The sequence below is a fragment of the Amblyomma maculatum genome, chromosome 1, assembly GCF_055883805.1.
Source record: "Amblyomma maculatum isolate TAMU_Amacu chromosome 1, ASM5588380v1, whole genome shotgun sequence".
In the NCBI taxonomy this organism is placed as follows: Eukaryota; Metazoa; Arthropoda; class Arachnida; order Ixodida; family Ixodidae; genus Amblyomma; species Amblyomma maculatum.
Window position 1 is genome coordinate 70,914,049 of NC_139344.1, and position 26,032 is coordinate 70,940,080.

A 26,032-nucleotide genomic window follows, 5' to 3' on the forward strand; every position below is an offset into this window, starting at 1 on the left:
TGCAATACTGGTCGCAGTTCAAACTGAGCGCCATAGCCACTCCTAACGTCATGAACAGACGTCACATCTGTGTCTTTCCTCCTGCACATCTTTGCGCTCACTTTCATACAGAAAAAAGCGTTGGAGTTCCTTGCGCTGCAGGGCTTTAGAAAAAAGTATTTCTTCCTTTCAAAAGCAGGTATGTCATCATTTCACGGCTTCAAACTCCCCGTTGTGATAGCTACCCAACTGCAACAATTAAAATGTTAACTAGTTCGATAATTTTAACAGTTCTGCAGCTTACTTTTTCCGCTGCAGCTGAGAGCTTGTTCCAGCAAATAATTTTTTATTTTGAACTCTCTCTTTCCATGAATTTTTTGAAAGTGTTCGCTGAAACATCTGTTATATATGACGCAAACATTATGAAGAAAATCTGGAAGCAGGCATAAATTTTTCTACTTTATGAAAGACTACAGATCAGCTCATGCTGTTGAAGCAGTAGTGTGCATTTGCCAGGTATATTACAACTAGTGCATCCTGCTATCAACACTACAACAGAGCAACATATGCTAGCTGGCATTATGCTGTCAAAAATAAGTACTATATCAAATAAGTGCACAAATTTTGCCCATGCTCGCAACTTATTCAATATGGTGGTCTGATTGGCTGATATCGTCACAAGCCATCAACAGATAACACTGAGCATAAACGGTTATGCCACAGTATTTGCAACTGCTAATTCGCAGTCACTCACTCCAATCACTTCTCATTTTGTCACAGCAGGTAGCATAAAAAATGAAAAATATGTTAACAAGCCCATTGCTTTGAGACATACATTATTGTGCATTTAAATAACAGACTTGAATAACAGACAAAAATTTTCCTGCCATAACCACTGGCTCGATCGCAATGAGTCTGTATATGAGTCTGCAATAGTGTTTACCTGGTTTGGGCACACACGATGCAAACTCGTTATCTGTGCTGAGAACAAGGAATCAAAAGCTACAAATGTCTGCAGAGGAAAGCACCATAATTTAAAAGGTGCCAAGTAGCAACGTGTATAAGTACTGTGAATATGCTTTCCTCTGCAGACAACAGATGGCACCCCTGTTGCTCCTCGGAGGCAACACAGTGTTGGTGGCTTTTGGTTCTTTGTTCTTGGTATGCATGATTGCAGGCTTGCATCATGTGAGGCCGAACAAGGCAAGTACCACTGTCAAACTTACTGCGAGACAAAAGTTACTGCAATATGAGAGTATGCAAGCTCTGTGTGTAGTTTCACGAGGAACAATCCAGCGGGTGAAGGTGGAAAATATTGCAAAGTCATTATGATAAAGATGCACAATCCTGTATTTGCTGCAGTGGTGTTTGATAGGCAACAAAAACATATTAGTTATGATAAGAATACTGCTCAGTTCACTTGAAAAATACAGATCACTGCAAGATGCAGAATGTTTGTTAGCTATGTACACAACTGTGTACAGTTCAGCCTAGTTAAAACGAACTTGTAAAATGTCCGTGATTTTTCGTTACATGAAGTTTTTGCGTGAAGACCCCAAAGGATCTTGCATAGCAAAAACCAGGGTAAAAATTCATTGTAAGGGAAACCACCTTGATAGTGTTTATAGTATATAAGAATTATTTGAAGTCATATGAGCGATGAAAAGTTTCGCGATCGCACTAAGAGAGAGCATGGCACGACTGCGGCAGCAGCTTCCACCTTTACCGTGGCTCGCGTGACGTGTCTACAAGGGAGCAGGGAAAGGGATGTGGAGGAGTAATCAGTCTGAGAGAGAGAGTGCGCGCGTCTGGCCGTTGCTGAGCGAGGAGGCGCCTGCGCCTTCAAGCATGTTCCCACTCACCCACCACCACCACCATTGCCTAAGGAAATCGACACTGCCTCCGTCGCCGGCATGCTACACTATTCCCACTACCGACGTGCAGGAATCCACGAGCAACCACGTGGCAGCGATCGACGCATACTGCTCGCCCCTAGTGTTTTTTCTTTGAGCTTGAGCCAACGTTCTTAAATAAGAATCTTTCATCTAAAAATGCATGAACTACCATAGTGCTATGTTCGAAAAGCGAAAGCAGTGGAGATTGCTGTGTTTTCCACGTAAATGCGCCGTCATTGCTGAAATTCAGCGCGTTGCATCAACTGCGGTCACTCGTTGTAATCGTAGATGTTCCTCTCATGTCAATTCGCGTTTTACTGCCCTGAAACTTGCAGGGTCCTGCAAAATTTCCAGTATAATTCAGCACTGGCTAAGAGACAGTCGGCACTGCCAGTTCGTTATATCAAAGTCAACCGCCGCAACATGTTTGTTACATGGAGTTTTGAAATGCATGCACTTCAATGGGAGCAGCGTTGGGGAATTGAAAAATTTCGTAATATCAAGGAATTGCTACATCGAGGTTTAACAGTACATGGTTTCCAAAAGAGCAAAAGCATCTAGCATATATGTAGTGTCATTGGCCTTATGAGATTTTAGCAAGGCACAAGCATCTTGGGTAAGATCATCAAAATAACATTCTCATTCAAGCATTTCTTAAGAGATGAAGAAACACAGCCAATGTATGGACGCCTGAATTAACTAGCTTTGCTCTCTATTCACTAGTCTCTTGTGTTCATATAGCTTAAGTCAGAGTTCGTAGCAGTTTGCAGATAAAAATTAAAGGACTTCAGAGGACTTTTGAAGGACTAAAACCGATGTGTTTAGTACTTTGTGCTGAAAATAATGCCTTTGACAATACCCCCCTTAATTTTTACCGAAAACAAAAGAAAATACACAATCGAACCCGGATATGTCGAACTCTAAGGGGATTGCAAAATAGTTCAATATATTGATAATTCGATATACAGAAATCGGCTTGAGATGCCGCTTGCGATTGTGAAAAATGATATCCTACTTGTCGCGTAATCAACCCACTTGCATAATGAACCCAGTTCAGTTCAGTTCAGTTCAGTTCAGGCGTTCAGTCGTGTCCGACTCTTCGTGACCCTATGGACCATGTCACGCCATGCTTTCCGGTCTCTCACTATCTTCTTAACATCACATAGCTTCATCTGCAATGCCTCGAGAATGCCATCTAACCATCGCGTTCGCTGCCTACCCCTTCTCCGGCGACCCTCAACCTTTCCCAACATCAAATCTTTCTCCAGCGACTCCTCTCTTCTCATCAGATGACCAAAGTAGCTGAGCTTTAACTTTAGAATTTGACCCTCCAATGAGCAGTCACGGTTTATGGTCGACAATATCGAATGATTTGATCTTCTGGCAGTCCAAGGAACTCTTAAGAGTCTTCGCCAGCACCACAATTCAAACGCGTCAATTCTTCGGCGGTCAGCCTTTTTCACAGTCCAACTCTCGCATCCATACATCAAAACTGGAAAGACCATAGCACGGGTTATACGGATCTTGGTTGGCAGACTAATGTCTCTGCTCTTTACTAGGCGGTCAAGGCTAACCATTGCTCTCTTTCCCAGAAGCACGCGTCTCCTAATTTAACCTCCAAAAATTCTGCCCACGAGAATCTAATTTAAAAAAAAAAAAGCGTTACGGCCGGCTCACATGCAAGCGATTGAGGGAGCTCAGCGATGAGCGGCAGCGACAGAGCGGAAAATTTCCAACTTGTTGGAACTGCGTCGCTCTCGTCGCTTGAGCCGCCGTGACAGCTTGAAACAGTTTTTTTCGTAACCACGGCAGAAATCGTAAGCGTTTTCGCTTGCATGTGAAACAGCCTTTCGTCAGTGGCGCATCTCACCATTTTGGTCATCGCATCCACAGCTCATTTATTGGCAGCGTGCCAAAATGCAGCTCAACGATAATGTAGCAGCGTGTTTATCTTTTGACTATATTTTGATAGCTCCTGAAGTGGTGGGGGGGGGGGGGGGGGGGCAAACTTGGCAGAGTGCCCACGACGGCTTGATCGTAGGAGCCTGGTTCGATTTATCATGCCACGCTTGGGGCGGGCGTAGTCCATTGCCACAAAATCATTGGAAAGCGTGATAACTGCCCATGCCATTTGAAGCGAACAATGCTAAAAGCAGGTGTCATGACCGCAGCTGATCACGTGCTTTCGTTGTTGCATAGATGTAAAGATGGATGACTCTAGCACACACAAAAAAACAAAAAAAAAGAACCAGGCCACTTCTTAACGTCCGCAGCTGCCATAGCTTACACTACGCCGCACGTTCAGCACAATGACAAAATTGGACACTCAAAAAAAAAAAAAAATCTTCCGTTTAATGTTTGCAGCTGTCGTAGGTTACACATGTCCAGCAAAATGACATGAGACGTCCATCGCACATCGGCCACTGTGCGGAAGGTTCACAACACACACTATAGAAAGTGTCCAACGTTCTGTCTGCCACGGGCTGAGCTGGCTTGTTGGTGCATGTGTAGTGTGCGCTGCTGCGAATGAAGACCGGGAAAGAGAGAGGAAGGAGAGAGAAAGCTTGACAGAAGAATGGGCACACCCTTGCGCTTCTCTCCATCGCGTTTTCCCCTTCTTCTGAACACCACGGCTGCATTGGCTGCTCTGCTCCATACTGGCGGTCACGCACGTGGCTTGCAGACGTCACGTGCTCGCGTGCGGCAAATGATCACCGCAAATGCGCGCGCCTTTGGGGAAAGGGCGCAGCACTGCACTAGACCAGCCACAGCCAAACTGTTTCCTCCCATTCCTTCCGCGTGTGGCTTGAAAACATCACACGGCAAATAGCTGAGGATGATGCGATCGCCTTTGGGGAAGGTGCACCTTTCAGTGCGCGGTACAGAGTTCGATATACGACACAGCTTTCCTATACTTTTACATGAGATTTACAAGGGGATATTTTGCGAGTTCGATATAATCAAAATTCAAATTATCCGAGTTCGATATATCCGGGTTCGACAGTAAAGGCATACATTGTCTTGAAACACCAGTAATTCATACATTATACATCTATGTTTTTTGGCACTTTTATCAGGCTTTTTCAGCACTACAATATAGGCAATTACCCTTTTTGTTTGAACTAATTTCCACATTCAACACAAACTACTAAAGAAGGACATTAAGAAAGCTGTTGAAGTTTCTTCTGCTACTCCAAAGTTAACAGTTTTTTAGGCTGCGCTGGGAGTGGTTTCTTCTGTGCTCTCATAAGGCAAGGCAGACAAGAAAGCATTTGGCTGAACAGCATGCTCTTGCTTGGCAGCCAAATTTTGTTTGAAAGAAACGCTTAAACCAAATGGCAAGAGATTAAAAGGGGTATCATACAGACACACATTTTATAGCCATGTTTTTTTCTGATGGAATGGTGTTATATTTGAGTCTTATTTGCGTGGAGCTCTACAAAGAATGAATGCATTGATTGGCAAATTCAGTACAAAGTGGTCTGTTAATTAATGCACATATACGCAATGCTTTAATTTGCCAAAGTGCCCAAGTTTATGTAAGCGTTCAGACACTTGTTCACTTGCAACGGTATTTCCTGGTGAGTACGTCTCGCAACAACATTGGTCTTCAGCATTCATGTTCCGGCCTTGTAGTGAAGGGGGTACCGACCACAAGTACAGCTGGTACCGATCAGATGAGATTGATATGCAGCATTATAAGCTGATCAGACACTTGGCTGAATTGGCTGATTGTTATAATCAAGGACTTTCCATACTTTTGTAAACTCCAGGGTATTCAAGGCATTAAACATGGCATTTTAAAAATTGAGCATTTTTAGGCATTTTAAGGACCACTACAGACTCTTAACTAATGCTTGGGCTCCAAGGGTGCTCAGAGGGATATGAGACTGCACTAGAACTTTAGATCATATAAGTGCTTTTTTTTTTTTTTATATCTCTGTGTATTTATTTTTGCTAGGTGGCCGCAAAAGTTGCGTGCACTTTTGTACCTACCCAAAGCACCCACAGCTATGACAAAGGAATGAGAGCAGAACTAGAAACACAGTGAAACAACATGCGCTTCAGAGAAATCCAAGACAGGAATGCGACCAGTACGTGATCAAAGTATCATAACATCATGCTTCAACATCTTGCTATGCGTGCACTGCACTCTGACTTTGCCAACTCCATCACACAAAATAGCAATGCAAAAATGCAAAACAGTTTCGCTTGAGATGATGATTAAGATTTCATTAGAACGGCTGACAGCAGATGCAGAAAAAGGAATGCTGCCGCAGGCTTCGATGCTTCAGTTAGCACTCGGTCGACAATATTGAATGCAAAGCAGAAGGCTTAAGACATCCGTAGCTTAAGGCATTATGAAGAATGAGTGGAAGTTTGATATGCCTTGAACACGTCAACTGGTACTTCTTAATGTTATGCCCAAGGACTTTATTTCTGCTGAAGACAAGTTCGCTATGGTACTATGGCACCCGAAATGACCAACCAAGAGCTAGTCTATCAGCTGATGAGTGCAGATGAAGCATGTAATGATGATGACAGTGAAACAGAAAGCGAAGAGTGAGCTCTAAACAGCTCCGAGGCCGCCAACATGACCAGGAAACTGGGAGGAACTTAGAGAAGGTACCCGTGGCCTTATGTCAAGAAAGGGATGCATTTTATTGATTTCATCAACAATTTTGTTTTCTCACAAACAAAGCCATTTTCTAAATAAACCTGTTTTTGCATGGAGCCAGTTGCCCTATATGTGTGTTCACTGCTTCTCTTCAACAAGGCACTAAAGAAGAGATTTTCCATGTTTGTACCAAAACGTTAAATTGAAAAATTTAGCATTTTCAAAAGTTTGTGTTGTGTATTTTAGAATGTATTTTGTTTTGGTTTACCAACAGACTTTTTTGCAGCAATCTGCATATACTTTTTAGATGAATATCGAATGTCACAAACAAATTTTTCTCAAAATCTGACCTAGTTACAACGAAGTTCTACTGTATTAACAGGCTCCGATGGATAACATGGATGTGACAAAAATGCAGGTGGAAGAGCAGAACAGTGTCTGTCAGCATATTCATCGGAAGGGCACACTGGCTGAAGTAACTAGCAATGGAAAACATGAATACTGGCCGCCAAACACATGCAGACTGTTCAAGTGCTCTCTACTGTTTGTTTACTATTCCTCCAGGTCTAACAATTCCAATGGTCTTACCAGTACAGTTCATGTGACTGGTTAATGAGCCATAAAACAACAAACATCTTTAACTGTGAGCTTTATCAGCTCATCCACTATTTGCGCAAGTAGAGAGGAGGAAATCATGGCATCGATGTGCTTATTTACAAGCAGCAATCACAGGCAACAGCTGAACTTGCCATTAACACACAATTTCTGTGAAGTTAAATCAAGACGCCAATTAAAGCCCGTTCACCATTGCACACAAAACTACTGGCCACAAGTGCCAGACCATTACCTAGTACAGTTAAACCTCTATGTAACAAACCTTCACACAGCGATTCCTCAATGTTACGAAGTTTTTTCAATTTTTCAACACCGCCCTCATTGAATTGAGTGTATTTTAGAATTCCATGCAACGAACGAAAATGTTGCGGCGGTTGATCTTGATATAACCAACTCTCGACACCAACTATGCCTTAGCTAGTGCTGATTTACTGGAAATTTGGTACTATAACCCTGCAAGTTGCACGACGACATAACATTACCTAACGTGAAAAGAATGTCTATGATTGAACGAGCGATTACAGTTGTTACATTGCGCCATGTTTCAGAGCCGACGGTGCAACGCAGCAGTCTCCGCTGCTTTAGATTTTGGAATATGGCACTACAGTAGTTCTTGCTCAAAATCAATTAAAAAGTAACAGGACAAAAAAAAAAAGTGACAAAAGGCAAGCAATGTGCACCCATAGCCCCCACGCGGCGACACAGTTGCTCGCGAGCTCTCGCGTGTCGGTGCGGAGAGCGCTGGCGACACTAATGTGCGCGCTCTCCCCAGAACTTTCAATTCCTCTATCATCCTGCTCTCCCAGCCCCTCTCGTAGAAGCCTCATGCGAGCTGCGGTAGAGATGAATTTAAAGTTAATATTTTCAAGGCAGTTTCCCTTACATTCAGTTCTTAATCTGGTCTCCTTTCTGCTTGTCATTTGCATACAAAAACCTGGATGTGACGAAAAATCGAGAACATTTTACAATTTTGTTATAATCAGGTTTAAGTTATTGTTTGCTTTAATGTCTCAAAGCGACTGAGGCGATGAGAGACGCCGCAGTGGAGGTTCCGGAAATTTTGACAACCTGAGGTTCTTTAACATGCACTGACATTGCACAGCACACGGGTGCCTTGCTTTTCGTCTCCATCGAAAAGCGGCCGCGGCAGCCAGGATTTGATTCTGCATCCTTGGGCACAGTAGCCGAGCACTCTAACCACTGCACCGCCCCGGTGGGGCTAATCAGGTTTAGGTGCACAACGAATAGATGAAAGGTGCTTGGCAGAATTTGCAACTTTGGGTGACACAACCTGGTGGCAGTTTGGTGGTTGGTGTTCACACCTGATAGGCAGTGGAAAGCGTAGAAGAGGCGCTGGTGGTAACTGTAGTGGCAAGTGTGCTTTGTGGATGCAAAATGCAAACGTGATATGCAAGACACAAAACTTGTCAGCCAGACAGACTACTCAGATGGGCCTGCACTGCTAAGAGTTGTGCACAGCACATGTTCACAGGGAGTAAGTAAAAAAAATAGAAGCAGTGCTTTTGGTGCAGGTCAACACCAATCCTGCACACCATGTAAAACTGCCATCTGTATAATTTGCGAGTTTTAACCATTCAAGGATCTACACAGAGTATATTTTAAAATCACGGACATGTCACTTGACCGAACATCCCTCAATTTGAATCCAATGTTTGCATGTTCCCACACCCGAACAGGAAACCTAAGTTTTTAGCAAGGTGTGGTGCTGTGAGATCACAATCATAACCACGAGCTGTGCAAACTAGTTTTGAACACTCAAAGTCCGGACCTTCTTATGGGTCCTTGAATGGGTCTTCACACATGTCAAGACCAGTACAAGCACACTCCCCAATTTCCTGTTGCCAGCAGTCGAGCACTCAAACTAAGCTTTAGAAAAAGCATGGTATCAAGTAAGGCCACTGAAAAGTGTCACTTCCAAGAAGACCTGCAAATGATTCAAGTGTACCAAGAGCCTCACCTGTTCCATTTGTGATTGGTGCAGTGACCACATTCTTGTATGGAATGAGAAGAGAAATGTCAAGTCCCTTGAAGCTTTCCGATAGGCTGTGAGTCTCGTACCATGAAACCAGCTCCTAAGTGGTAAGCAAAAAAATAGAAAGGATTAGAGTTGCTCGGCATGCACTCCAGCCCAGCGTTTAAGACAATATTTATTAAAAGGAATGCTTAAAATTTTGAAAATAACAGAGAAAGTACGTGCTGAAACTGCATTCCTAAGATCTGGTTACCCTAGTGTACTGTCATTCCGGCTATTTATGAGCAGACGGCTGTATTTTTGATGTTCCGTGTGCGGCCGCTGGGCCGTACTTAGCCACTCGGGGCTATGATGCCAAGCCTAGCCTCAGCAGGCCCATAGACAAACTGAGTGGCAGAGCACGGTTTGAAACTCTGCCATCTTGTGCTGCAGAGCTTTTAAACAGCAGGCGCTGTAGAATACAAACCAGAAAAGAGAGTGATGGCATAAGCAGGAATTATGATGGCTTTGAGGAGCAGCCACTTAACAGTGTGTGCATGATTAATAAGCAGGCTTATTATTATGTCACCTATCTGGTTAGCAACTATGTTGGTGACACCCCGCAGCTCCCTTATGTGGTGCTGAGGGAGCCAAGCCCAGCATTATGGTGTTTATGCTTACTCTTGCATAAACACCCAGCAACTTCAAAAGACCAAACAGTGCTTTAGGTGCAATATTGTACATAGAATCTCAATAAAAATGTGGCTTCTGCGAGCAAGGCAAAGCGCTACAAGCTAGCTGCTGCCAAGTGCTTTTTCCTTTGCTGAATGCAAGATGGCGCTATTGGCACAGTCTCTTGAAACTGTTGCCTTTTCGGTTTGCAGACCCTACAGACAACGAAGACCTCCAAATAATTCTGACTGGATCAGGCCAGTCTAATCACCCAAAGTATACAGCCCCGCACCCTACAGACAACGAAGACCTCCAAATAATTCTGACTGGATCAGGCCAGTCTAATCACCCAAAGTATACAGCCCCGATACATCAGCAGAGAATATTTGAACATGCACGCGAGGACGCCATATGAAATGGACTGTGCAATGAAGCAAAAGCATGTCAAACGCAATTTTTATGGTCCATGCTAGCAACAGCTTGTGAGAGGTTGAGTCGATGTCACATCCCGTGCTGCCACAGCTTTCACAGCCGGCTGCTAGGTGCAGTGGTTTAAAAAATAGTGGTTAAACTAATTACTTTAGACTCATTTCTGTTTAAAACTGGTGCTGCTTTGGTCATTCCCAGTGCCACAACTATCATTTGGTCCAGAAAGCTTGGCGGCTAATTTTTTAGCACTATTCCTTTAGATAAGCACAATTCTGAAATGAAAACAAAATAGTCCATTAGAAGAACTCAGGTAAGTGCCAGATTAAATTATTCCCCCACCCAAGAAAAATGTAGGTTGTTCCCTGCACATCATGATTACAGGCCCCAAGACATCTAAAATGGCTTTCCTCAGTGCCCCAATAAAAAAAAAAAGAGCCTACTACACACTAAGGCTTTCCTTCTTAGCAGCTCTATATTTTACTATGCCTCCCTCATTTGATTCTCACTTAATGTGTATCCCAACTGTACTGCAAGTCTAAAAAGATAGGCTGAAACAAGTTAGCTTTGTTGGCAAAATTCTCCAAACAAAGACATACAAAAACTGGCTTTGTCATACTTATTAAATCATTAGAGCATTTTATATATGCAAAAAAAAACAAAAAACAAAATCAGACTGCCTTTATTTTATAAGTGACAAGAAACAAATAAAATTCATTCCCAACAACAGCCTATGCACTTATGAGCAAAAGTGACTGGACCGCAGGAGATATCAAGAAACTGACTTGAGTCTTGGTTGAGTTTGGACATAAAACAATAAAAATTCAGCTTTTATTTCCAAACTCTAAGCCCACTTTGTAACAAAATTTGGCTTCTTTCACAATCATCATATAGCTACTTCTGTTGTTTGGTCAAAAGAATAAATCATAGCAACATACCACTATGCTTCGGAACATTTTTGTCTCTGATAAGTAAAACTGGTTGTCGTCGTAGCAGACTCTCATGTGCTTGACTTGGTTGTCAAAACTGTAATTCAAAACAAAGAATAAAACATGTAAGTTGTGTACAGACACAATTTTACATAAAAACTTCACTTTTCACTTACTAAGGTTAATGAAGCACTGAAGTCGGCGGGCTCCTTAAAAACACAAAGTAACAGCTGCACAACAGGAACAAGGACAGCAAAGAAATACAACACACACATGCACAGGAGTGCTTCTTCTCTGTACTTATCACTTTATGATAGTAGTTCTTTCACCTCTAAAAATGAGTCAGCTAGCCAGTCTAGTTTTAGTTACAAGTGCTCACATCGTCAGAAAATTTCTCTAAATGCTGAAGAGCACAGCTACTTGAAGTTACTAAATGGCCAGCACCCACTTTTATGGCGACAGCCATTAAAGGCACATCTCCGAATTCTGCGGCTTTGCATCATGCGTGATGTCACTGCAACTTGCCACATTGATTGATCAGCCTGCCGTGACATCACACATGTCATACTGCAACACGCTGTGCTGAATGGTCTGTTGCCACAGTGCATGCAGAAATCACATACAGAAAAATCTAGTTAATTCAACACCCGTCAATTCAGAAATTCGAACTAGCAGTGTGGTCCTGGCTGAGCTCTAAGTAAGCCTATAGTATGAGACGATCGTTCATTTGGACATGGGCTAGCGACAGAGTCTTTTGCTGCTTGCATCTCATGCCACACGACACAAGCGCCATTGAAGTTGGGGCTCGCATCAAAGCTGAAGCAGACGGCGGTTTGGGAAAAACAACTGCCGATCATGACAAGTCTACCCCTGTTACTGGTACACTATAAACGCAATAATGTCTCAGCTAAAATTAGGGTACAGTTGATTTCTGCACCACCTCCAGCAGCAAAAATGCCAGGCAAAAGCTGCCGTTAGGCCTCAATCACCAAGGCTGGCTTCACTGTAAGAAGGTAAGCTTGCCAGACTGAAAAGAATTTTCAGCGCACTTGGTGTCAACCTCGACACATGGTGCCATAGCATTAGTGCAGCCAGTAGGTATCTAAAGTTGCATAGCAGACCAGGCTTTTGCATGAAAAAGTGCCCACTGAAGGAGCACAGCACGCAGTTAAGTGTATCAAATTTTCCGCTCAATGGGAGTCCAATAGCAGCAAAGAATACTGCTATACTTTTGTATGGGATAGTAAAGTCACTGGGACCGGCAAAGATCTTTACTATACAAGGGTGTTACTACATATAATATAAGCTGTTGATGACATGGTCATGAATATGCTGTCTGGCAATTAAATGCCTGCTTGCTGAAAACATTGTGTTGCTTAATGAAAAAAAAAACCCCACTAAAATATCTTCCAGCTCTCTCTTATTGTCTTTTAATCCCATTTCTTTTCAGTTATACAATTTTTTGTTTGAGTCTTGTGGAAGTACCTATTAAGCATGAGGGCAACATGGCTACGAATACAACCAAGCTTGATTTCGAGTGAGAACCAAAGCCTTGCATGAACACGTTGTCATCTTCCGCTGTGTCTGTCTTTTGAAAAGCAATAAATGAGAAATGTGTGTGGCAGTCATGTGCTGCAAAGCTGCACATGCTGCGCCTCCAGTTCTTGCCTCCGCTGCTTTGTGCTTCATGCTGCACAGTGCTGTGAATGTTCAACCGCTTCTTCCCTTCCCCATTTCTTGCTACACTTTTACTCTCTTTTACTTTCCGAGCCGTGCCGCCGTCTTTCCGCGCATGTAGATGGCTTTACATTTTATTTTTCCTATGTGCTGCACGCTTTCCTTCACGGCTCCAAGGCCTACTTAAAGTTAGTTTCTCCTGAGTGCTACTAAGCCCAGCGGTAAAACCATAAAACAATGTCACTTCTATTGCCGTTTTTTGTTTCTTTAAAAAAAAAAAAGAAAAAAAAAACATTTGCTTGACAGCTTGCGGTGATGTCATTTCGTGGGAAGTCTCTGCTGTGGCCAGACACACTTTACTATAACAGATTTTTACCAAAAACGTTTTTACTACAAAGGGGGAAAAATGTACAGTCGTCTATGGAAGATACATTCACGCGGCAGCAGTGGACAGCAACCAGAACGAGTCTAAATTTTCTACACTTGTTCGCAGGAAGCTGCTGGGATATCATGGAACCCTGCTGTGCTATCGTCTGATCTGCGCCTGGACATCCGGCCGAGAGTCGAAAGACTATTGTCAATCTTCACATCGATAACCGCGGACAAGCCACATGACCACAAGCTGGCTGTAAAAAGGACCGACACTACAGGCCTGCTATCATTCACGCGGCAGCAGTGGATAGCAACCAGAACGCGTCTTTAAGTTTTCTACACTTGTTCACAGGTTGGTGGTGCTTCTAGCCTTTCTTATAAAAATAATTTTATCTCATCTACTGCTGCCACCGTGAAGTTTTTTTGCTTTTTTTTTTTAGATTTCTTCACGATGCCGGATGAAGATGAAAAAGAGTGTCATGTCATAGTCCGTTGCTTGAAGATGGCATGTACTATATATTACGTGCACTGGTTGCAAATACTCGTACCATCTAGGCAAATGCTCTGGGTTTTGCACATTGTACACAATGCACTTTGGCCGGGGAATTTCGCGAATTCGTATCAACTGGATTCGTATCACCGAGATTTTACTGTACGAAACTAGGTGTTTTAATTAATGTCAGACCTACAATCAGCCATAAAGAGCATGAATTCTCACTCACTTGATGCTGATAGCATAACCACCATTCTGCTTGGTGCTTATGCGCAAGAGAAAAGTGCCACTGGGTGATTTTTCGAGCAGAGATGTGGCTCCTTCTCTTTCCATGGGGCCAGCAAACCAGGGGTACTCCTCCAGGTTGAGATTGACGTAGCCATCACGACTTGGCAGCACAGGAGGTGTGGCATGCAAGCTTTGCTGCACCGAACCATAGCCTCGACCGAGAGGAGCTGGACACTCGTATGAGCCACGCTTGTCCAGCTGCACGAGGGTGCAAACCATGCTTAGTAGTACTCTCAGATCAAAGAAAAAAAAACAGCATGTAAGCATCCAGAAGAATAAAAGGCATGCTATACAGGGTTGAATGTATAAAGGAACTGCTTTGTGCATCCTGGTTGCCACACGTAAACTAGAGAGCAGCAAGAAGAGAAACAACAAAACTGATCCGCAAGGTGGGATTAAAGGTTCATTTTAACACTTTTATTCTTTCGGTACAACCAAGTTACATTATTCATAAATTTTAATATCTAGAACACTGCTTGCTTTTACAAAGTGAAACCTAAATTTCCCTACCTTAACAACTCTACTTCAACAAGACTATAATATGACTCCTCTATATTGGGTTCATGCAGCATGCAAAATGTCCGTTTTCTGCAAAGGTTCCACTCACGGACATACCTAAGCACGTGGCCCTACCAGTTGAATAGAGCTACGAGCCAATATTTTATGGCTGTGGGCGGGGCGAGGTAAAAATGGTCATGGCATATAAAAGGGAAACCAGAATGTATGCTGCTTTGTCTTAGCTGCATGGCTGTTTCTCAAAATGATGCCATGTCATACGCTTTGAAAATTGGGATGCCAGAGGCATATGAAAGCACTTGGTGGCTTTTGCCTCCAAAATGCTGTAGTGCCATGCACATGCATGCTGTAAAGAGTAAGTGCTTGCATGCTTATGCGTACACACAACTCTGATATCACATGGCACATGAACAAGTGCTGACAGTGGTGAGGGTATGGACACTGCACCTTTTTAGAACGGGTGTGGGCTTCTGATCAAAGAACAGTCATGGATGTCAGGCTGATACAGAATGGCACGGTGTGTGTTTCTCGCACTATGCAACTAGCGCTTATGCACGATGTTCCTAAAGATGCTACGGAGAGAAAGAGCGTATTTGACAAAACCACACGAACACTGTATACAAATGAATGCCTTGCTGAACTACACATAAAAGCCAGTACATATATAAGGAAAGCCCTCATTCTTGAGCAAATCTGTGTGTGTGAATAGTGGACATAATGAAGAGCTTCCCTTTAAAACAAACATCCTCACCTCCTCCACAAATGCAGCTGGAAAGAAGCCTTCTTCTGCTGTCCTTTGTAAACGGCCCTGAAAGAAATAGAACAGCAGCAGAATGGCAAAAATTTACCACTCCCAATACATTAATGCAGCAGTGTTAAGGGTCCCATTGTGCAGAAAATCCAGCATTGTTGGTGTCGCTGGCATTGCAAGCGAAACATCACAGCCATTGCTCTCTGATGTTGTAGTTGGCAGGTGACATGACGTCATGAGACCGTATGACACAGCGGGAGCTGCTAACTCAGGCTTCACTTTCAGATGGGTTGGTCAAATGGAAATTGAACCTTCCACCAACCATGGGCAATGAGTAAGGCACGCTACTCTTAGGCAATGGAGGCACATCTGCATGGTTTGGCTAAACCAACACTTTATAATTATCTATGTTGGGTCTTCCACATGACTGGCTACGTCATGACTACGTCAGACACAAACTAAAGGATGACAGACTAAGCGAGTAGCAAAGTGGATAGGCGTGAATGAGTTTCCACAAGAGGAGCTGCAGATGGGAGCTACCAAGGATATCACGTTTTAGTCTTAAAGGAGTATAGATACCCAATTTTTGGCAGCACGTGTTTTAGTATCTGTAATGATGCATAAGGTACTACTATACACGAATCACCACAAGCCATTTTCCTAGCCTGTAGCATAACTTAGCAGCAAATTTATTTTCCCACCTGTTTCAGCCTCGCTTTCGACAGCAGAGTGATGGCTGTGATGTCAAAGTCCAGTCTATGTCAAGTAAGGGGCGCAAACACTGAGATATAAATGCTCCTTCCCCAGCTGAATTCACCACAATGCCAAAGACAGCCCACCTCAAGAACAAGAACCACAGGAAGTGAAGAACCAGCAATTATATCGCAGTTTTTGCACTCCCCGCATTACCTCGATTCCACTTTCATGTCATAGCTACCGTTCAGCTGGTGAAACTGAAATTGCTGAGGAAAATTCAATTATAAATTATTTACAGGCAGAAACCGCATTGTGATTTATGAACAGTAATGTATTATGTATATTACAAAGAAGTAAAATGCAACCAAAATTCTAAGCTCCTTTAGAGGGTGATAAATGGAAATTATGAATGCATATCAGGTCAAATAACAGGAAGAAATCTGAGGGGGCCAGAAGCTTTAAAAAGCTCGTGTTTACTACTGCTGCATGCGGCTTGCAAAAATGTTGAGTAGTTTGTTTGAACAACCACGGGCACAGCCAAACTGAAACCAAAATGCTGCATACAGCTTTACGAGTGTTTCCCTCAAGAATTATCCCTTTACTGGTTGCTACTCTGACAATACCAGTATTTTTTGCTCATGCTTACTGCAACCCAATAATAACTACTGGCCCAAAAGGAAAAATACCACACAGGAACAGCTTCAGCCATACTTTTTCTTGGTTTGCACTGAAGCTGTCGGCCCATGTATGGTATGTAAATGTTCGATAAATCTGAATAGAAATTCAGTTGAGGTGCCAAAATTTCAAAATAAATAATTAGAAAAGATAACTAAATTCTATGTCTCAGTTTTGGTTCCAACAGCTGAACAGTAGTTATGATGCCCCAAAGGAATTGAGACAACACCAAGATTACATGAAGTACACAAAAACAGCATTATAACTGCTGCTCGTTTGTTCTTTATGTCGCTGGCTCTTGAGAGAGCACGACATGAGTTGGAGTAAATTAAAATACCAAAGCAGCAATTGAACTGAAGTTTTTTTTGTTACTCAAATCGACTAACCTGTGACATCATAGACCATGCTGACTACCTGCTATTGAAACCAAAAAGACGAAACAAAAAACTCAAATGATAAATTGTTTAACACATGTGGTCGAATTCAACATGGTAATTTATGTATACTAATGTCTACAAAAAAAAAAAAACAACAACCAAGAATTTAGCATCCTTACCCCTTCAATTGAAGTTTGCAACACCAAAGTTCAGGTTTAAAGGCGTATAGACAAGTAATTTTTGCAGCATGTTTTCTTCTCCACAGTGATAGGTAACACATTACTATTTAGGTAATCACCAGGTGGTTTTTGTCTACAACCACCAAATAACTTATAATTAAATTCAAATCCTGTTTCAGTTTCAAAAGTCAAAGGTCCAGTCAGTCCAGCTTTTGAGATAGATTAGCGTGAATAAAAATGATGAACCAGATATTTTATCACTCATTTTATACTTCTCATGACTTACATGCACCTTTAACTCCACAGCCATTGTGCAGCTGGTGTGCAGCTGGTGAAATATATGGTGGTCATATACATATCATTACAAAGAATAAAACATGCGCCCGAAAAATAGGTGTCTATACCTCTTTGCTGTAGCGAAGGTCAGGAGGTAGCATGCATCAAAGACAGGCTATTTCACGTGCACATTATTTACCTCCCAAATGGAGCTGCTGATTTTTCTGAGGACTTCAATGATATCATCAGCAGCAAATGACAGGTACCCATGGCTGGAACTGCTGTACGACTGTTTCGCTTTTGCTATAGCTGAAGACAAAGCAGAACATTAAATCACTTCACTATAGTATTAAAATTACTGCGAGACCTAAGCATGCATAGCATAATTGCAGTTATTGGTGTAGTGCCACCTTGGTAATTTTTATAACAGATGATTTTAACTTATACCAGTAAACAAATCACATTTTTTTTCTATCCATGTAAAATGCAACCTCTGTCCATAAATACTCCATTAAAGCAGATTTTTGCAATTCTGTCAACAATTTTGTATGTAGAATGCACAGATGTACAATAAAAACTGAAGATGTAATTCACAACAAAATTCCATTTGAGAAAACAAGGAGGATGTCACAAGAGTGCCAGTGCTATGTCTTAGAAGAAACACAGGAGGGTACCTCAATGCAAAAACTACTTCAAAGATATATCTTACACAAAGTATTCGAAGGCTTATTATTTAGAGAAGTGTAGTCATTAGAGTGATAGGTGACCATTTGGTGGTTTTAAGAAGTGCGCACATAAGTGGCCTATATAGTTTTATACTTTAGAGTCCAAAATAACATCTGTAGTTATTTATACATAATTTATACATAAAGAAAAAATAAAAAAATTTAAACTGCCTGTCGCAAATGGACTTTTCGTGGCATTAAACCATAACCTCTCTGTTTTCGTTGTGATGCTACCTATATAAAATATGGTTACTATGAATGCAAGCAGACACGACTGGCATGACACATATTAAGTCTACTACAACTGTTCAGAGAGAACGAACGTTTACAGACACATTATTCGGCTACTCTTTGAAGATTTCCGCCAGCTACTGTTCATCCGTTGCTCACAATAAAAAGCAACAAGGTGAGACACAGCATAAAAGAAGGGGTAAGGCAATGCTTCTTGCCCTTCTCCCATCCAAACGTAAAATTCCGCATTATTTTTTAGCAGGTTATAAATGAAAGTTGAACTTTTCGACTTAATCCAAAGGACAGATAAAAGTAATTCGAATTCAGTTATTTAAACTGTTTAACCGAAGAAGGTCACCAGTTTTGAAATGCACACCACAGGTAGCTGGCTAGTAATGTGAAGAAGTTACAATCACTCAAAGAAAAAAGCTAACAAAGTACTGGCGGTACCTCTGTACTGCTATGTTACATAGCTCAGTAAATTAGGAGGCGTCATCTCTTCATCAAATGCTAGCTCCGTGCTATTTATTTGCATCTACTTAGGGCAGTTAATTGGTTAAGTAGGTTACTACGCTGCATGTAAGGACACTGGTCTGAAATCGTGCATGAGTATCTTGAAAACTGCTACGTTTGGGCTGCTGCAACTGTTCAGCAGCAGTCACACCGCTGAAGTATCAACCCACCACCACAACTCAACAATATGACAGTCAAGACTTCAGAAGTAAACTGCCATTTGTGCTTTGGTCTCCAGGCTCCATCACTCAACATGGTGACATTTCCTACTACAAGAGGCAAAATTTAAGGAATGCAATTTCAAGAAAAAAAAAAGAACCACAACTGCGTGGTAAGGCGAAGGAGGTCAGCAATAAGCATAAAATTTGGAGGGGATATGTGTGCTACATCTGCTAGAAAGAATGAGGGCGGCACAAATATCCTTTCTTCTACAAATCCGCATCCCATAAACTTTTGTCTATGACGGTATGACAGTAATCATTGGTAAATTAACCACTCCCACTGGCAAAAGGGTCAAGATATGAGGTCGAAGTCATTTCTGACAGCTCAGTATTACATTATTTCACCTAAAAAATGCTAATTCATTCACAAAAAATATTCATAAAAAAAAACATAACTATTCCAAAAAAGCGCCCCAAACTTTACAAAAATAAAAAGAGAAATATCCAACCTTTAGTTGCAAAGCAAAGAGCCATACCCTGTGTCAATTAGACAAAACAATGGGGAGTAATTGTCATACTGTGCCTCACGGCCACCCTGGCCGATACAGTCGAACCCGAATATATCGAACTTGGATAATTCGAATTTTGGTTACATAGAACCCACGGAATATCCCCTTGAAAATCCAATGTAAAAGTATAGGAAAGCTGCGTCATATATCGAACTGCAATTTCACTGGTCGTTCAATATATCGAACTCTGCACCATGCACTGGAAGGTCCGTCTTCCCCAAAGACGATCGCATCACCCTCGTCTTTTTGCCGTGTGATGTTTTCAAGCCACGTGCGGAATGAAAAAGAATCGTTCAGTAACGACTGGTCTAAAGCAGCGCTGCACCCTTTCCCCAAAGGTGCGCATCTGCGGTGATCGTTTGCCGCATGCCAGCACTTGACGTTTGCAAGCCATGCATGTGAAGGAACGAGAGGGAACCAGTTTGGCAACGGCATATGAAGAAGACACAGACAATGCAACTGTGGCATTCGGGAGGCAACGCGATAAAGCGAAGTGCGAGGGTGTGCCCATTTTTCTGCCGAGCTTTCTCTCTCTGCATTTACTCTCTCTTTCCCGGTCTTCGTTCACAGCAGCACAAACTATGCATGCGCCAACAAGCCATCTCAGCCCATGGCAGATAGAACGTCGGACGCTTTCTTCAATGTGTATTGTGAACCCTGTGTGCATGGCCAGTGAAGCACGATGCGCGCCTTGTGTCATCGTGCTGAACGTGCGGCGTAGCGTAAGTTGTGGCGGCTGCGGATGTTAAGAAGCGACTTTTTTTTTTTTTTTTTGCGAGTCGTCCATCCTTGCATCTATGAATCAGTGAAAGCACGTGGTCAGCTGCGATCATGACACCGGCTTTTAGCATTGCTTGCTTCAAACGACATTTGCAGCTATCACGCTTTCCAATGATTTTGTGGCAGTAGACTCCGCCCACCCCAAGCGCGGCATGATAAATTGGACCAGGCTTGTGCAATCAAACCATCACGGGCACTTTGCCAAGTTCACTCCCTGCCACCGCAGGAGCTAACATCAAAAGTATAATCAAAAGATGAACACGCTATGATGTTATCGCTGCGCAGCACCTTAACACGCTGCCAATAAATGAGCTGTCGATGTGGCGGCCGAAATGGAGGGACAAGCCACCAACTAACACTTTTTTTTTTCAAATTCTCGGCGGCAAAAGTGGAGGGTGGGCTCATTATGTGCGTGGGTTAATTATGCAACAAATACGGTATCATTTTTCATGATTGCAAGTGGCGTCACAAGCCAATTTATGTATATCGAATTAACGATGTATCAAACTATTTCGTGATCCCCTTCGAGTTCGATATATCCGGGTTTGACTGTAGTGACAGAATGCTGGATGACACTCATGTTCCGAATAAGTGGGCTTGATGTGTATGCATAACCTGCATGAGGCAAGCTACAATGAGGTTTCGTTTGACAGAAATTGGAGGGGGCGTCAGATTATGTAGATAACATGCCACAAAATTAAACATACTACACAACCTAAAATGACAGCTTTCTCACAGGAGCATTTTTTTTAGCACTCACAAATAGAAAACCGAATTCCGTTGGCCCCATGGTCTGCCTGCGGCCGTGGAGGAGTTTGAGGTTCATCTGTTGAAGACTGTGAGCCAAGGTGTGAACCTGGCCTCGGAGGTAAGCTGGGAGCACCACACGAACGCACCGTCCCGATGCACACCTTATGAACACCGAGGCCACAGACTGAGCAAGAGAGAAGAGCATCACATATAATCCATGAAAACTACTGCTGCAAGTTCAGAGGAACACACAAAAGAAGTAATTGTAGAAGTAGTTACAGCAGTCCATTATATTTACATGACAACAGGGGAAACAGCCACTGTGAGCACCATCAGCCTGACTACACTCATAGTGGGGCGAAGGCTTCTCCATATCCCTCCAATTAGCCTGGTCCGATGCCAACTCCATCCACTCTGTCCCCGCAAACTCCTGAATTTCATCTGCCCACCTAACATCCTGCTTCTCCCTCCTATGCTTGCCGTTCCTTGGAATTCAGTCTGTCACCCCTATTCCCATACCACTTACAGCACTTCACTACCTGTCGTAAACCACTGTTCCTTTCTGAGGCTGTTGAGCATTACTTTATTCTTCTGCAACTTGCCTTTGCATTACATGCCACGCCCACACCATGCCCATTTTTTAGTCTCGATTTAAACTAAAATGCCAGCAGCTTGCATCTGTTCCCTGACCACCTCTGCAATCTTCCAGTTTTTTATTGTTGCCGCTACTGCCTATCGCTCCACCAATCTCTCTGTTGTCCTCAATTTGATACCTTTCTGTTAGCCTCTACATTTGCGCCCTATACGGGAGTACCGGCAAGATACAGTTATGCATAATTTCCTCTTAAGGGATATTGATAAGCTGGCATTCATGATATCAGAGTACTCACCAAATATGTTCCATCCCAATCTGGTTCTTCTAGTTATGCTCCATCTCAATCCGATTCTTCTAGCTATTTCTCTTTCATGCTCTGGGTCTACAGCCACCACCTGTCCTAAGTAGATGCATTCCCATACCTCTTCCAGCACCTGGCTACCGATCGTAAACTGCTGTTTGTTTCCAACGCTGCTGAACATGACTTCATTCTTCTGCATATTAGTTTTTAGGCCTACCATTGTGCTTTGCCTGCTTAGGTCATTGTCTTTTGCATTTCGTCCCCTAAGCCCCTGACAAGGCAATGTCATCAGCGAATCACAGATTACCGTGGTAATCTTCATCAACTCTTATCCCAAGCTGTTCCCATTTCAGGTCTCTCAATACTTTCTCGAAGTAAGAGGTGAACAGCACTGGGGAGGGCGTGCCTCCTTGCCTAACACTTTTTTTTATGGAAATTTTATGACTTTCTTCATGGAATCCTATGGTTGCTCTGCAGCCGCTATAGATATCTTTCACTCCTCTTACATATGGCTCATCAACACCCTTCATGATTTTGCAATGCCTGCATGACTGTTGAGGTTTCAAATGAGCCAAGTGCTTTCTTGTAATGTATGCATGTTATAAATAAGGGTAAGTTATATTCCGAGCATTTTTCTACCACATGGTTGATAGTGTATATGGTTAGGCTCATGGGGAACGTCCCAAAGACTCAGGCTATGAAAGATTGCATAATGGAGGGCTCTAGAAATTTTGACCATCACGGTTCTTTATCGTGCACTGACATCGCACAGCCCATGGGCGCCTTGCTTTTCACCTCCATCTAAAAGTGGCCACCGCAGCCGGGACATGATCCCCCATCCTTGGGCACAGCAGCCAAGCGCACTAGCCACAGCACCACCACGGCGGGACCACAGTGTGAATATAATCTATTTCTAAAGTGTAGCTACCAGCAGGATATAAGTCAGAAACTATGAAGCAATGCTTACAAAGAAAAGCCAACACCACCACCAAAAATCAATGCACTTTGCCAACAAAAATTAAAGTGCCATCACTCTGTCTGGAAGCATTGAACAACAGCATTTTTGGTGATAAAAACAGTGTGTGTCAATAGGATGTCGGACTATTTGTTTCTGTTATAGTTTGTGGAATTCATCAAAAAAATAAATAAAAGTTTAACAGTAAGCTGGTGATGCTTGGAGAAGGATTTAATAAGCAATTTTAAAATTTTAAAAGTTATTTCTGATGTAGCTCTGTGCATAATGGTAGCAGCATATAAGGTACTACTATGTCTGGGCATAATGCACAAAGGCATGTACTATACAAACCTAAGAACTCACTCGCCACAGTAGCTGAACACAGACACGTACTACACCTTGCAATCAGCAGATTAAACATTGAGGAATCCAACATCACAAATCCAATCTTTAATGCATCCGAATGTTCTTTAGCATTCATACCACATTTCTTTGTATGGTATCCTAATTTATTTGAGACTGTCTTTCCTCGCTTTGGTTTTCTAACCTGATCCAGCAATACTTGGTTTTTGAAATGCTGTGAGCATTTGAGGAAACTTGTTCAGTCTGGCTTTACTAAAACATGGATAGTGTTAACTGAAATATTAGGGAATTAAGTTTTGCCTGCATCACTAGGCTTTCACACGTCTTGTGCATTCATCAAAACATTTAAAAGTCTTGCAGACTGCCAAGATCTTTGTTCTCATCTCTCTTTTAAGACAGCTATCAGCATTAATTCACCAGTATTCCACATGAAGGTATTTCACGTTTCACTGCCTCAGCAATTCTCAATTTATATGATACATCGATTGGTTAATAGCAGCCTTCATTTTTTAAACACGCTAACTTTTGCTGCACCACATCTGCACACAAGCACTGCTCATTTTCACATGTAAAAGTAACAAACTTGCTTTACCTGTGCACTTATAGCCTTGGAAAAAAATCCCCCTAAAAAGAAAGAAAATACATTTTTAATGAGCCATCAGCAGGAACAAGAGAAGAAAATAATGAAAAAAGATTACTGAAGTACTTACGGTAACAACTTGTTGCAGTCTGCACAGTAAGTGGGCACCTTAAATGTATGCATCATAAATTGATGGTCTGTGTACTTGGCAACAGATGGATTAATATTATCCCTGCCGATGAGAAACAACAGCGAATGATCAGTGAATGTTTTTTTTTAATCTTCAAGTCATCATAGCAAATCTTTGAGAGTTGGACCATGAAAACGTTCACTGCGCTTCCTTTTTCACAACAAAGAGTATGTGAATACCAGAGGTTGACTTCAGAACCCATAAAGAAATACTTTATATACTTGCTTCAATATGTGACTGGTTTCATACACCAGCATATAGAAACAGCACCTACAGACTAGCCAGCTCCTCACAAAACTCCTTTGACATCACTGAGCTCAGGAAAAACTGCAGAATAAGTGGTGTTTCAGCTGATCTGTTTGTGTGTTATGACAAAAAGTAGTTCAATAGAGCCGTAACAACCGGCCTTTCCGCCTCAACTCTGGATGTGAAACAGTGTGCTTAATGCAACTTTGTGTTGAATAATGCAATCATTGCATGTCAAATGCGCAAGAGAAAAGCCAAAGATGTTGCCAGCACCGCTGCCCTTGGTTGCTTGACCTTGCTTGATGCCAAAAACCCTTAGCCCTAATCTTTTTTTTTTTTTTTTTTTTTTCCTGTATATTCAAAGCTTCTTCATTTTCAGCATTGTACTCTTCACTAGAGGAGCAAATTCCATAGTCACCAGAACAAAGTTTCAAATTACACACCATTACTGTAGCTGCCGACACAGTAATGAAGCCATGCTGTATTGCATTTGAAACGGCAGCTGCACGCCTTCATAAAAAGCCAAAATCTATCTACAAAAAGTAAACAAACAAAGTGACCATTTCTCGGTAAAACTGCATAATGAGGGCTCATTTTTAGCATTTTCTTCAAATCTCTCAGGTTCTGGTTTAACTGAAATTAAAACTATTGCAACAACTGTAACAGCAACTACTGAAATGACATCAAGGTTTATTTAAGCACTCGTGCCGTGAGCCAAAATTAGCTTTTATATGCACCATAGAAATGATGCGAAAACTCCTAACACTTGATCCAAGAGCAAAAAAGGAATGTAAGAAAAAACTGGTACTTTGTCAATGCCTATTATAACTAGCAAATGCAACCTTTAACCTAAAAAAGAAATACAGCTGTTCGTTAGCAGCCTAGTTTGCTAAGACTATGTTGCTAAGCTGTTTGCTATCAACATAGTTCAAACTTCTGAATAAATTGCAGTCAACACCACCACGAAATGAAAATGAGCATGCACAGATATATTATATGATAATCATGCATGCAGTTATCCCACGACCTCTCTCTGCCAAGCTGCTTTCACAACTGTGAGGCCTTTCATCTCACTGAAAACTGACATCCAATCACTAAAACACACTTTGCCATTTGCATTACAAAACCTTCACAATTCCTGAAGAAATGATTGCATGAAGAACAAGCCTTTTCCTTAAAGTAGTGGGGACACCAAAATTTTGGATGTCTTTTTTTTTCTTGCAACAGTGTGCAAGTAAATGCAAAATATTAATTGGTTTACAGGAAAAGAAAGATACGGCAACTTATTAAATTCTCAGTGGACACCTAAAATACGTCGTAAAGGAAGGAAGAGAAATGAAAGGGAAAAAGAAAGAAGTACCGTAGCGGAGGGCTATGGAATAATTTCAGCCACCTGGGGATCTCCAATGCGCACTGACATCGCACAACACATGGATACTTTGTGTTTCATCTCCATCGAAACGGCTGCAATAGCCAGGTATGAACCTGGGTACTCAGATTCAGTAGCCAAGCATTTTAACCACACATTTTTTCTCTTACAGTTTCGATACTGGTTTCAACTGTTGAAAGACAGCTGTGACGTCACAGATGAGTCCCAGTCACATGAGTAATAAAAAGCTGTCATATAACCCCTGCTTATTCGTTTTATGCGATTCCAGTTCATGGGG

General features: G+C 42.1%; 1 protein-coding gene across 3 annotated transcripts in view; it reads right to left on the reverse strand.

Moving 5' to 3' along the window:
• Positions 1 to 26,032, reverse strand: part of LOC146202771 (proto-oncogene vav-like) — a 287,899-nt gene that overhangs the window by 13,966 nt on the left and 247,901 nt on the right. For 2 of the 3 annotated variants that reach the window (XM_084588326.1, XM_084588325.1), the window contains exons 16-23: positions 24,060 to 24,161; positions 23,942 to 23,973; positions 21,146 to 21,319; positions 17,606 to 17,715; positions 15,204 to 15,260; positions 13,878 to 14,134; positions 11,116 to 11,203; positions 9,086 to 9,200 (exon numbers count right to left, since the gene is read on the reverse strand). In XM_084588326.1, the coding sequence (XP_084444452.1) occupies positions 9,086 to 9,200; positions 11,116 to 11,203; positions 13,878 to 14,134; positions 15,204 to 15,260; positions 17,606 to 17,715; positions 21,146 to 21,319; positions 23,942 to 23,973; positions 24,060 to 24,161 (935 nt within the window). The remainder of the gene's footprint in view (positions 1 to 9,085; positions 9,201 to 11,115; positions 11,204 to 13,877; positions 14,135 to 15,203; positions 15,261 to 17,605; positions 17,716 to 21,145; positions 21,320 to 23,941; positions 23,974 to 24,059; positions 24,162 to 26,032) is intronic. The other variant, XM_084588327.1, reaches the window with a different exon arrangement.